At 55.5% G+C, this 12864-nt stretch overlaps 2 protein-coding genes across 5 annotated transcripts in view; both read right to left on the reverse strand.

Moving 5' to 3' along the window:
* Window positions 1–1581, reverse strand: part of ZNF385C (zinc finger protein 385C) — a 56840-nt gene extending 55259 nt beyond the window's left edge. For all 3 annotated transcript variants that reach the window (XM_043904613.1, XM_043904611.1, XM_043904610.1), the window contains exon 1: window positions 1504–1581. The gene's annotated coding sequence lies outside the window, so the exon portion shown is untranslated. The remainder of the gene's footprint in view (window positions 1–1503) is intronic.
* A 1677-nt stretch (window positions 1582–3258) lies between these two features.
* On the reverse strand, window positions 3259–12848 carry DHX58 (DExH-box helicase 58). 2 transcript variants are annotated; one of them, XM_043904615.1, is made up of 13 exons: window positions 12748–12848; window positions 12373–12541; window positions 11957–12158; window positions 11391–11581; window positions 10215–10331; window positions 9499–9625; window positions 9142–9333; window positions 7899–8161; window positions 6903–7052; window positions 6648–6809; window positions 5321–5511; window positions 4150–4246; window positions 3259–3855 (listed from the first exon to the last, which is right to left on the reverse strand). In XM_043904615.1, exons 2-13 carry the CDS (start codon window positions 12538–12540, stop codon window positions 3673–3675), a joined length of 2043 nt encoding a protein of 680 aa, XP_043760550.1. In that variant the 5' UTR covers window position 12541; window positions 12748–12848; the 3' UTR covers window positions 3259–3672. The 2 variants fall into 2 exon arrangements, with proteins under 2 accessions (XP_043760550.1, XP_043760551.1); XM_043904616.1 differs by having other exon boundaries at window positions 10215–10289; window positions 12373–12822.
* Window positions 12849–12864: the final 16 nt, after the last annotated feature.

A 12864-nucleotide genomic window follows, 5' to 3' on the forward strand; every position in this document is an offset into this window, starting at 1 on the left:
CTAGTTGAGATCCAGAGACCAGTAGGGGCTGGGGGGGTGGGGAGGGGGCGTGAAGGGCACTGCTCTCTCTGGCCAAGTTTAAAAAAGAACTTCCAACCCCGCCCCTACTCCCCGCAGATCGGCTTTGCTGTCCTACAGGCGAGGGGACACTTACACTTGTTGAGCCCTCACCAGGCGCCAGGCACTGTGCTAAGCGCTCTACGTGCGTGTTCTCATGTAATCCTTGCAGCCACCCTATGAGGTGGGTTCTATTATTATCCCCATTTTACAGATGGGGAAGCGAACTCAGAGGTGAACTAATTCACTCAAGGTCACTCAGTAGATAGAGGTGATAGGGCCCAAGTCTAAGTGACCCCAGAGCCCCCACTCTTTCCACTATAGCCTCCATTGCCTCCCAGAAGCAAAAAACTGGCAGAGAAGCAGAAGGGATAAAGGTCAGATATGAGGAAGAACTTCTGACAGTGATGGTGTATATGGTGAGAGGAGACAATGCAATGGGGAAACTACTCAGACATAGGAAGCCCCCCGTCCCACCTGAGTTGGGCCTTGGTCTGTCTGTTGGCTTGCAATGATCTCTACAAGGTCTGAGGAGTCCTGGCTGAATCCTGGATGGCAACATCCTGACCTTCCTTCCATTCTACAATCCGGGGTTCTCTGCTCTACCCCGACACAGCACCAACACCCAAAGTCTGAATCTCCTTTGTGGCTCAGAGTGCTAAGCACCACATCTGAGCTGGCAGCCCAGGACCTCCTTTTCTAGGATGGCTTCCTTGTGGTCCTAGGAGTCAGGACCTGCCTACAGCCCAAATCTCGACACAGAAGGTGCAACTGTACCCAGGTCTACCATAAGGCCCACTTCTGTGATCACCTCCACCATCTGACTCTGGGACTTGGACACAGAAAACATCTAGTCAGTCCCCAAGCTCTTGGGGTTCCCCGGGTCATCTAGAGCAGCCCCTGTTCCATCATCCCCCTTTCCCTCACATATCTGTATCCAGGGTGCAAATAAATGATGCAGGTGTGTTTGTGCCCGGCACACCAAAAGACCCAGACTCCAGCTCAGCTATGCAGCAGCTCTCACCGCATGTTCCCACAGAAGCCGTCTGGGTCACCCCATCACCCCTAAAGGGAGGGTGAAGGAAGCTGCATTGGATGAGGCACGGAGCTCGTTTAGTCAATGAGCCCCGCAGTCCCCACCTTCAACCTGCTCTCCTCCAGAACTTGCGTGCCTACCGTCCGGCTTTGTCCTTCCCCGTGCCTTGCAGCCTGCCCCAGTGTCAAGGGAAGCCAGCCGGAACCCTCGAAACTTCTCCAGAGTTTAGTCTCACCCTCTACCCAGATAGATGCCCAGCATCCGTGCGCAGAGCCAATGGGGGTTCCTCCCTGCCCCTTGAGGCCCCCCAGTTTTGAGTCGAGGACACATAACAGGTGGAAGGGGCTGCCTTGTTCTCCCGCACTGCCCTCGAGGTCCTCAGCGTGAACCGGCCCGCGTCGCGGACTTACCTGCGGGGCAGAGACGAGCCGGCTCCGGCCACCTGCTCTCCACCGCTCTCTGGAGCGCAGCGGCTTCGAGTCGGCCGGGGAGGGGGCGGGGCCCGGGGCGGGGGCGGGGCCTGGGGAGCGGCGGCCGCGCCCCTCCCTGAGCCTCCGCGGGGTGGGACCGGCTGGTTTATTCAGGTGGGCAGAAAGGGGGGGCGGGGAGCATCCGGGCCACGAGGGACGCTCAGGAGCTCTGGCTTTCCTGAAGGCTTAGGATGCCCCGGTCCTGAGGACCTCATGAAACGCCCCTCTTCAGGCAACCTTACCCAGGTGCCGTGGAGGCAGTGGCTCCAATGTGAAGACCCCCTCACGCGAAAAGGCAAGCCTGGGAACCTCTCCTTATCTGCGTTCGCCCTTCCGTTTGAGCTCAGGAAAGCTCTCCCAGCCTGGTAAAGTGGTTGCAAAGCTCTCCCACCTCCTGTTAAGTCAAGGCCCCCCAACCAGGGGTCAGCTGTGTAGGGGCCCAGGCCACCGAGGGGACCTTGAGGTGCCCAGGTCATCTTTATCCTCTGTCCATCTCTCTCCCAGCAACATAGCACCTCCGCCCCCCCACCCCAACCCCCCTGCCCTCAATGCCAGCTCAGGTCCCTCAGCTGTCACTGTTTAGCCCTGGAATGATAGGCGTCCGGACTCCGTGCGTCCAGCCACATTCAAGGCCATTGAGCTTAGCACCCCTGGGCCCCTGCCCCCTCCTCGCTCTGCCCCCAGTCGCTAATTTTATTGACCTGTAAAAGGCACGTTGCTGACAGGGGAGATCATGACTGAAGGTGAAGTGGGGAGCAGAGGGGCAGAAGCAGTCCTGGGAGGCACAGATGGGACAGGAGAGAGAAGGGCGACTCCTGGAGCCAGGGCCAAGGAATGCTGGAGATTAGCAGGAGGAGAGGCCCGAGGAAAGAAGGGTACACTCTGTGGGGGAGTGGAGGCCAAAAAGACTGGTCCTGGAATGTCAGCCCTCAATCAGACAAGAGGCACACTGAAGAAAGATGCTGGAAGAAGGGATGTGCATTATTTCCCATCTATCCCTAGGCAGGAGCAGGGCTGCAGCAGGAGAGGAGGAGGGTGGATGGCAGGAAGGACTGCCATCCTGCTCTCAAATCTCTGCCCTAACCCCCTCCCTTCCTCTTGAAGGTGACTCCTGCCTGCTGGGCCTCTTACTACAGAAATAGCCCTTTCCCTGAAGAATCAACCTAGATCTTGCCTTTCTTTTTCTTTCTTGTTAAAATGAGAACAGAAAATTTAGGCCTTCACAACTTGTCCCACCCACCCCATGCCTGCCTGAGCCCTACCCCTCAAAATCCTGGATCTCGGCCTGTCCCCAGCCCAGGGAGATGACCTAGGGGTCAGGATAGGATGGATGGGGTTTGAGCCTATAATGGGGTGGAAGCGGTGAGAAAGCCTCACATTCTTGATGGCTCTCAAATTTAGACTTTTGATGCTCTGTCCAAATAAAGGTTACATGAGAGCCATAAAGAGGGGTGTTAAAAAAAAAAAAAGCTTTTAACATTAGAAATATAGCACAAAGCAGATCAGTGGACGAGGAAGGGGAAGAGAAGATTACAACGGGAACAAGGAAATTTTGAGGGTGACGGCGATGTTCATTATCTTGATTGTGGAAGAGCATACGTATGTTAAACTTATCAAATCATACACTATACATATATATGTACAGCAATATCAATTATACTTCACACATCTGTTTTTCAAATACCACACATTTTCTACACCCATTTTCCACTTCTTTATTTTTAATTTATGGAGAATCTCAAAAAATAGCAGTGGCCTTGGCAGGGAAGGAATGTTGAAGGGAAACCGTGATGATGCCTAGTCAGGGTGGCCATTCTCCTGCCTCAGTTTCCATCCCCGCCTCCCCCAGTTCCATCCAGTGCATACGAAGGTGTCTATGTACATGTGAGGATATCTGGGATGAGCTGTGGCTCTCGGGCTGCTTCCTCAGTGTAGGAGTCGAGCCAGCCTGGGAGCCCTGGGTTCCTCTGTGACTGGTTGGTCAGTAGGGAGTCAGGAATTGGTGACTCCGGTAGGAGGGGCTGGACCCAGGCTTTGCCCAGGAGATGGTGGCTGTTGTGGAGTCTCCTGCCCCCTGCAGGCTGTGCTGAGCATTGCAGGACAAGGCAGTCAGTCCAGAGAGAGGCCGGCCAGGCCCTCTGCACATTGCACATAGTCAAAGTCAGGCACAGTGAAGGGCACGCGGGACCACTTCTTGGCCCGGACTCGCCCTTGTGGTGTCTCCAGCAGCATACTGCCAACTTTGAGCACCGGAAGCTTCACTGACTTGTAGATTATCTGCAGACCCCAGGCCTGGGGGGAGAGGAGAGAGATGGCCAGGTCTGAGTCTATCCTCAGACAGCTTCTTTTCTCCAGTCGGGGTCCATGCATGCTGCGCCTGTGTCTCCCACCTCAGCCTGAGAACTATCTCCTCCATCACATTGTGGTCTCCCTACCATAGTGGAGGAACTCCCCAGATTGGGAAATCCTGGGGCAGGGTTGTCTCCTCCCTCCCAGGGAGGGCACCTGATGGCAGAGACTGGGCCCCCTCTCTCAGACTGAGGACTTCTCAAGACCAGAGCAAAGGGCCACGGCCCCAGCACTTACCTCCCCACAGTTCCGGCAGCTAATGGCACCCCCGGGTCTCCAGTCCTTGAAGTCTCTGTCGATGACCACAGGCTGCTTTGAGATGTTGTAGTAGATCCTGGAAAGGAATGGGGGTGGCCACAGCCCTCAGGGACCCCACTTCCCACCCCAACCCCAGGTCTCATGCCCTCCTGCCTGCGGAGCCTCCGCCTGGGCCTTGGGCCTTTCTGCTTGTCAAGAGGCACAGAGACTTTCCAGGGCCAGGAAACCCCATCTTCCTTATGCTCTGCCTACGCTGCCTCCCCGGCATCCTCTTCTGCCCAAGTTCAGGTCTCAGCACCTGGATGGTTTTAACAGTCTCCCAACAGCTCTTCCTGCCCCAGCCTTCCATCCCATTCCATCCTTCTTCTCAACCCTATGTCATCCTGCCACCAACCACCAAAGTGATCCTCTACAAATGTACATCTGACCCTGACATGCCCTTGCTGAAAAATCCCTCCCGGACTCCTCACTGCCTACAGGACAAAGGCTAAACTTTCAGGTCTGACCTTCAAGGTCCTGCACAGGCCAGTCTGTGTTCCTCCAGAATCTCTTCCTTCACCACCTCTTTCACTCATATCAACCACAGTTACTCCCATTGCATCGCCCCAACCTTCACACATATTCTAACCCAGTGCCTTTTTCAAGACAAGATGTAGTGGAAATGCTACCTCCTCAAGAAACTGTGAAGATCCGTGGCCTGGCACACAGCAGGTGCCTAATAAATAATGAAATGGATGGAGGATAGGGGAAGGTCACCCTCTATGATAGAAGACAAGGGGATGGCTTGGGGACAATTAGCCCCCTTCATGTCTTCAAAGTAGGTAAGACCAAGGGGCCAGTTTGTGGCCTCTCAGCATTTGGCATCCTGAATTCTAGCTTGTGCTCAACCACACAGTGGCTGTGGGGACTTGGGCAAGTCACTTAGCTTCTCTGGGCCTCTGTTTCCTTACTCTGTTTCTGTAAAATGGGGTGATGATAAGACCTGTCTAATCAGGCTATTGTGAAAATGCACACTTAGTAGTTGTTAAAATGCTCTTTAACCTCCCAAACGCTCAAAGCACTGTCTAGATGGGAGGGATTCTTCATCCCCCATTATACCCCTTCCTCTCTCCCCTCTTCCCATCCCGACATCCCCTTCCACAGTTCTTACGAGAAGTTGGGGTTCACATTGACGTGGTGGGTACCCTCCACCTTCCGGAGGTCACTCCCATAGCCCACGGACACCATGCAGTTGATGCAGAGGAGCTGCACCTGCTCCGCCAGGAACTTGCGCTGCTGACTCTCTCTCTGGGCTGCCTGGACTGCCCGCTTGACCAATGCTGCCCGCTGCAAATCCCGGATCTGAGATGGGAGTGGACACCGGGCATGGCTGAGACTGGAGAGACCTGACCCCAGGAATGCTTCCAGAGGGCAAAGGGCTCCCAAAGACCTCAGATCATTAGCAGCCAAAGGGACTTCTTCAACCATTCCTGGAGCTGTTAGAAGCAGCTCTGTGGCAAAAAAATATGGGGTTGGGACAACTATGGGAGGGAAGGAAGCTTTCTTGCTGAATCTTTACCCCTACTTTGGAGGATTTTGTGCAAAGCGGCTTCATTTAATCTAATGTGCTTAACCACTCAGTTGTGTCCGACTCTTTGCAACCTCATGGACTGTAGCCCACCAGGCTCCTCTGTCCATGGACATTCTCCAGGCAAGAATACTGGAGTGGATTGCCATGCCCTCCTCCAGGGGATCTTCCCAACCCAGGAATTGAACCAGGGTCTCCTGCATTGCAGGCAGATTCTTTACCAGCTGAGCCAACAGGGAATCTAACATGGGGCATCATGAATAATTATGCAAGGACAACAGAAGTAAACAGGGACCATCCTGAACAAGCCTGGACACTGGTGATCCTACCTCAGGGGAACTCATTTCAGTCTTGGTTCTGGGCTTATTTTGTGTCTATTTGTTTCCCCCTTCCTGGTTCCAGAAGGGAGTCCCCTGGTGACTCAGATGATAAAGAATCTGCCTGCAATGCAGGAGACCTGGGTTCAATCCTTGGGTCAGGAAGATCCCTTGGAGAAGGGAATCTTCACTACCCACCCCAGTGTTCTTGCCTGGAGAATATCATGCACAGAGAAGTCTGGCAGACTACAGTCAATGGGGTCCCAAGAATTGGACACAATTGGGCAACTACACTCCCACACTCCACTACACTGGTTCCAGAAGGGCTGTAAGGCAGCTCTCACAGATGCACAAAGTATTTGGTGATAAGGGTAAATTCAAAGCCCTGGATAAGGCCTGCTCCCAAGGCATTTTGGAGAACAGCCACTGCCTTCCCTGGCAGCCCTACCCCCAGCCTCTACCTTTCCCAGGTGGGCCAGGTTAGCCCCCAGAGGAACGGGGACCCAGGGAGTGTATGTGCGAGTGGCCAGAGACCTTCCAGGCAGAGCGTCCTCAGCCTCCGTCCCCTCAGGGTACTCAGGCTGCCCACAAACCTTGGCCTGGTACTCGGCCTGGTCCATCGCCTGCACAGCTGCCACTGCCCGTTCCATCAGAGTCTCCAGCGCCTCATTCGTCAGCTCCCGCCGCAGTTCCCGACTGCCTTGGGCTGCCACAAACGAGTACATGCTTTGGCTGGCCCGGGCCCGGCCCCTTGCCTGGGAAAAGAGAAAACAGAGGGGCCTAAGTGGGGCCGAGGTCCCACACACAGCATCCTTTGAGGGCTGGTTGGGGGAGGGCTATTTGAGCACCTGGACCATGGAGATCTCATTGGTCAGGAGCCCATAGCGCACCACCACATTGCACTGGGGGATGTCCAGCCCCTCCTCTGCCACACTCGTGGCCACCAGGAGGTTCAGGGTACCATTCCGGAACTTCTGGATTACTTCTTGCTGGTCCCGCTGGGATGGTGGGGTGGGGGAAGAGAAAGAAGATGGTAAATGACATAGGTTCAGTCCAACCATCCTGCTAGCTCAGCCTCTCCTGGTTTGGCCCTTTTACTCACAACCTTGGTCCCTTTCCTGAGGAACTTTGAATTTCCACTTCGACCTTCAAGTATCCCCCAGGACCTTGCTCATCTTCCAAGGTAACCATCTAAACTCTGTCTCCCTTCAGTTCAGTCACTCAGTCATGTCCGACTCTTTGAGACCCCATGGACTGCAGCACGCCAAGCCTTCCTGTCCATCACCAACTCCCAGAGCTTGCTCAAACTCATGTCCATTGAGTCGGTGAAGCCATCCAACCTTCTCATTCTGTCGTCGCCTTCTCCCGTCTTCAATCTTTCCCAGCATCAGGGTCTTTGCAAATGAGTCAGTTCTTCACATCAGGTGGCCACAGTATTGGAGTTTCAGCTTCAGCATCAGTCCTTCCAATGGATATTCAGTACTGATTTCCTTTAGGATGGACTGTCTCCCTTAGGAGTCTCCAAAAGTCCCTGCCCCTCTACTCTAGGAGCTCTCAGGACCTATTCTTTTCACACAAGGGATCCCAGGCCTCTGACTGTCTGTTCTGAGGACATCACTCACCTGTCCCCATAGATTCCCCAAGCCTCTGCATCTCTTCCCCCAGAGACCTCCAGACTTGGGGAACCTTCAGCACTAGGGAACTCAGGGTCTCCGTCTCTGCCCCAGCTCTCTGCCCTCTCCCTAGAGATAATCAGTCTCCCATTGCTCAGTGAAGACTCTGTCCTCTTCTTTTCGGCCCGAGGGAACTCCCCCACCCTCAGCTCCTCCCCCCAGAGCCCACACCTGTGTCATCTGGATCAGCTGAGTCTTCTGGCTGTTGTTCCCAGCCCCAATCAACACCTGGGGCCGGATGTCCACTGTCTGCAGGCCTGGCTGCTGCTGGAGCCACAGCAGGAGGGAGTGAGCACTCTGGCGGGTTCGGGTGAAGATGATGCCCCGGGGGCTGTCAGGGCTCCTGAACTGCTTCAGCAGGATCGCTTCCAGCACCTCCAGTTTCGGGTTCTCCGGGCTGCTAGTTGCCAGGCGGGTCAGCTCATTCTCGTGGTCTGCCAGAAAAGCCCAAAACAGAGGCCTGGAGGTGGGCAAGGCATGGTTGGGGTGTGGGATTCATAGGGATAACATCACAGGAGTATGGGGTTGGGGGTGTGTGTGTGTGTGTGCCTGAGGATATATGCTCCTGCCTAATTCCCCTGAACAGCACCAAAAGCACATTTAAGGATACCCTCTGCCTGCCCTGGTGGCTTCCCGGATGGCTCAGACAGTAAAGAATCTGCATGCAATGCAGGCGACCCAGGTTCAATCCCTGGGTCAGGAAGATCCCCTGAAGAAGGGAATGGCAACCCACTACACTATTCTTCCCTGGAGAATCCCATGGACAAAAGAGCCTGGCGGGCTACAGTCCATGGGGTCGCAAAGAGTTGGACACGACGGAGCGACCACACTTAGTAACCAATCTGGAGTCTCGGCAGAACTGGGGCTGGCCTCCAGCTCAGCTCTTTCCTTGTCACCCTGGCTCCTCTCTGCCTGCCCAGGCTTGAGGCCAGACAGCCTTACATCAGGGCCTTACAGTGCAGAATCCTTTGTTCACATACCTCATCCAGCACCCCTCTTCAGCCCAGCTACCCAGATGCCCCTGGGTCTTTTCATGCTAACCTTTGCTCCCTGGGATTGGCTCAACCTCAGGTCTTTTCAGAAGGATCCTTGCCTTCCAGCCTGTGCTGAGGCCTCTTACATTTCGCCCTCTGACCACCTCACTTTTCCAGTTTAAAGGGACCACACATCCCAAACTTTCAAGGACCATTCCCAATTAAATGGTTTTTTAAAAAATCTTTGTCATAAACATGAATCAGTTTTTACACCCACCCAGACCTTCACAAACGAGGGCATATTACCTTTTGTTATATGCTCGACCTTGACTTTGGGTTAGAAAATTAGGGCCCCAGTACCCTCATTAGCACTTCTCCCACCCACGTTGGGACCTGTGCCCTGACTGGCCTCTGACCTCTAGTTCAGCTGCAAGCCTCACCATCAAACAGCGCCAGCAGCCAGCGCTCGGCATGTAGGATCTGGGTCTTAGTGGCGCGCTCCCTGTTGTAGAAATCTCGCAGCGTGTCGAGGGCATCCACCGCGCGGACCGTGTCGTGGATAAGCAGCGCGTCGTTGTACCGACGCAGGTGAAGCGCGTACACCCGCCGATCCAGGAGCCCCGCTTCAGCCGCTGCGGGAGGGTCGGGTTCGTAGGATCTGAGCGGCCACGCCCCTGCAGGGTCAACTTCCGCCTAGGCTCCGCCCCCAGAAAGGCTCCGCCCAGGCTGGCCCCACCCCGGATCGCCCCCACCTCCCAGCCCTCCCCTAGGGCGCCGCACCCCCCTGCCCCGGTCACCATCCTGGCTCAGTTCCACCACTTGCTGCTCGTAGGTTTGCGTGCCGAAGTCCCGTCTCAACTCGGGCATCTCCAGGTGGTCGTGGATTTGGTCCATGAGCTTCTTCAGCATGTCCCCAAACGGGTCCTGGGCGAGAAGAGTGAGGATGTGAGGGGATTTCCAAACACATAGAGGGAATGGGCACCTAGTGGGGAAGCTGATCTCTGGGTGAAGCTGCGTTGCTACTGCAGGCATATCGGAGCTGGAGAGGAGCCAGCCCCAGAGGGAGGCCGGCTGGGGTGTGGAGGAGTCTTGGTTGGAGGTAGGAGGCGGCGTCCTGCCCCCCGCTCCTGCTCTGTCTGCACCCCTGACCTCTGGCTTGAGCACAGTGATGTCTGTCTAGTCCTGTCCAGCCCCATCAGAGCAGACCCCAGACAGTGTCTGCACCACAGGAGAGAGCTTGGAACAGCCTCAGGACAAAGTGCCCAGCTTTGCAGTTTGCAAACCGTGCCCAGGGTTTTGAGATTCCCCCATGGTGGCATCTGAGTCTAAACAAACAGCAGGCTGAGGGCATGGGCTGTATCTGCCCCGTTTCATGGAAAGGAGAAATGGAGTTTGAGACAAAAGCAAATAACCAGGAACCACATAGCTGGCGAGGGTGGAGTCAGAGCTCAACCCCAGGTGTCCTAACTTGACACCAAACCCCACCCCTGGCCCCGGCCTTCCCCCCACGTACCTGGGTGTGCCTGTAGCAGAGGTCATACTGTTTGCAGGGCTGGTGGCTGTGCTCCTGGAGTTGGAGGCGATGGTCCTGGGGTGACATGATGCGCCATGTGTCCAGGTTGGCACAGAGCTGGGGCAACAGAGAGGGGTTCACTGGAATGGGGGGGGGGCGTTGTGGGGACAATGGGCAGAGCTTTGGGGCAGGGTGGGCTGAGGCAGGACCATCAGGGATGGGGATTCATATATTCAACCAATATCTTGTGGACTGCCATGGTGGTCCAGTGATTAAGAACCCACTAGCCAATGCAACATACTTGGGTTCCATCCCTGGTCCAGGAAGACTCCACATGTCTCAGGGCAACTGAGCCCTTGCATCACAACTACTGAGCCTGCGCTGTAGAGCCACAACTACTGAACCCACGAACCTAGAGCCTGTGCCCCGGAAAAAGAGAAGCCACTGCAATGAGAAATCAGAATACCACACTAAGAGTTGCCCCCACTCTCTGCATCAGGAGGAAGCCTGTGCACAGTAAGGAAGACCCAATGCAGCCAACAATAAATAAGTAAATTTTAAAAACAAAACAACAACAAAAACAAATAGCTATTGCTCCTGTTGTATGCCCAGTGCTGTTCTAGTTACTGGGGACATACAGCATCTTACATTGGAGTTGGGGAGACCGATGATAAACGAGTAAAGAGTAACAGAATGAGAGTAATTCAAGTAGTGTTAACTAATTCTGAAAAAAATCAAATTGGTATGGAACAGTGCAGGGATGATCAGGGAAAACTCTGAAGAGATGACATTAAAGCTGTTCCCTGAATGATGAGAAAGAACTGACAGGTGAAATGCAGGATAAAGACACTCAGGGCAGAAGAAGTGGCAGATGCCAAAGGTCCTGAGATGAGGACAAGCCTGACGTGCTCACGATACAGAGAGAAGGTCAGAATAGTGGGAGTTGGGCGGGGGGCGGCAGGGGAGGAGAAGGTGCAGGAAATGAGGGTGGGAGGTAGGCAGGGGCTCGAGCATGTGGGACCTTATAAGCCAGAGTGGACTTGGGAGATTATTCTAAGCGCGAGGCTAGTGCTTAGGTGGGGAAGGGGCCCCAACCCTCCCCCCCAGGGGCAGCCTGGGGAGAGCTGATGGGCATGGTTTAGGGCAGGGTGGGTGGGTCACAGGGGCCAAGCTGACCTGCAGGACGTGGTCAATGGCCCCCTCGAGCGTGGAGGCGCCCCCAGTGCCTGGGGAAGCAGTGAGACCCAGCACCTGTGGCAGCGGCCGGGTCCTCTGGAGTTTAAGCTCCAGGTATCGGCTCAGGATGATGTTGTAGACGGTGTCTTTGTGCGTGTGGTGACACTCATCCACCACCAGCAGCGAGAAGGCTGAGGGCGCACAGGGAAGTTATGACCTGAGTTTCCACAGCCCTTCTTCCCATAAGCTTGGTTTTGCACAGTCCTCACAGCTCATCAGAGAACTCCTCCCTCCCTTCACAGCCTGCACCTGGGCCCCAGAGAATGGGCCACGTAGGGACAATTTACCTCCATCTACAGATTAGTAAACTAAGGCTCAGCTGGGGCAAGGGACCTGCCCGAGATCCTGCACTCTAGCCAGATCTGTTTCTACTGGGGTGTATGCCGGGGTTTGGTGAATGGGGAATTCCTCATTCTATAAAGTGTTCCTTTACTGCAACAAGAGCCCTGGGGTCCCCGAGGCAGGGTGCCTCGGGCGTACCCTGTCCCCCTGCCCACAGCCCTCACCATTGAGCTCCACATGCTCCTCCTCTTCTGGGCTGGCCAGTGCCTTCTGCAGCAGCTCAGCTGTGCAGATGAGCAGGTCGTGCCTCCGGGCGACGTGGCCAAAGCCAGCTCGTGGCCCCATGTTCCCGCTCAGGGTTGTGATGGTCCAGCGTCTCTCCAGCATGCAGCTGAACTCCTCACAATGCTGACTCACCAGGTGCACCTGGAGACGGAGAATGAGATGGGAGAGGAAGCTAGATGAGGGCCTGGGGGGTGGGCGTGGGCCAAGGTGGACCCCTCAGGACATAGCTGGGTGCTGGAATGGGAAGAGACAGGGGAACTTAGCGACGGTCACAGCCGCTTTGGAGTTCTGGAGGCTCCTGAGAGGTTACCTGAGGAATTGAGAAGCCACAGTGAGGGGAGGGCAGGACACTCACCCTGTTGACCAATACAACCACCTTGGCTCCGTCCACAGTCTCTAGATGCCTCTTGGCCACATAAGCAGCTGCCCTGGTCTTCCCAGAGCCCGTGGGCAGCCATACGATGATATTCTTGCCCTCCAGGGCGGGCATGATCACCTCCCACTGGTAGGGTCGCAGCTCCATTCTGGAAATGGCAGGGAGCTCAGACCCAAAGACCCTCCTGGCTCCCTCCCAGGTCCAGCCCCTGTCAGAGCCACTCCCCCTTCCTGGCCAGCTCCATCTGGTTTGGGGAGCCCGCTCGCTCCTTAGGTGGGGCCAGGGGTGGGGGTGGGTGGGAACTCCCTCCCGGTTGAAGAAGGGGGCAGGGCAACGTTGGGACCTCCCGGGAACCTGAACTGGGTGGGAGCAGATCACACCAGCCCCAGCTATGCTGACAGCGTCTGCCTCGCCGGCTCAGCCCAAATGCTGCTGGGCTCTGCAGAGAAGGAAATAGAAACTGAAACTGGG

Source organism: Cervus elaphus, chromosome 5, assembly GCF_910594005.1.
Source record: "Cervus elaphus chromosome 5, mCerEla1.1, whole genome shotgun sequence".
Lineage (NCBI taxonomy): Eukaryota > Metazoa > Chordata > Mammalia > Artiodactyla > Cervidae > Cervus > Cervus elaphus.

Coding starts and splice junctions, on each gene's coding strand:
- DHX58 (XM_043904615.1), bottom strand. CDS start 12,540: ATGGAGCTGCGACCCTACCAGTGGGAGGTGATCATGCCCGCCCTGGAG. Junction 9,334..9,498: donor GGTGGAACTGAGCCAGGATG/GTGACCGGGGCA, acceptor ACCCTCCCGCAG/CGGCTGAAGCGGGGCTCCTG. Junction 5,512..6,647: donor AGGCCGAGTACCAGGCCAAG/GTTTGTGGGCAG, acceptor CTCCCATCTCAG/ATCCGGGATTTGCAGCGGGC.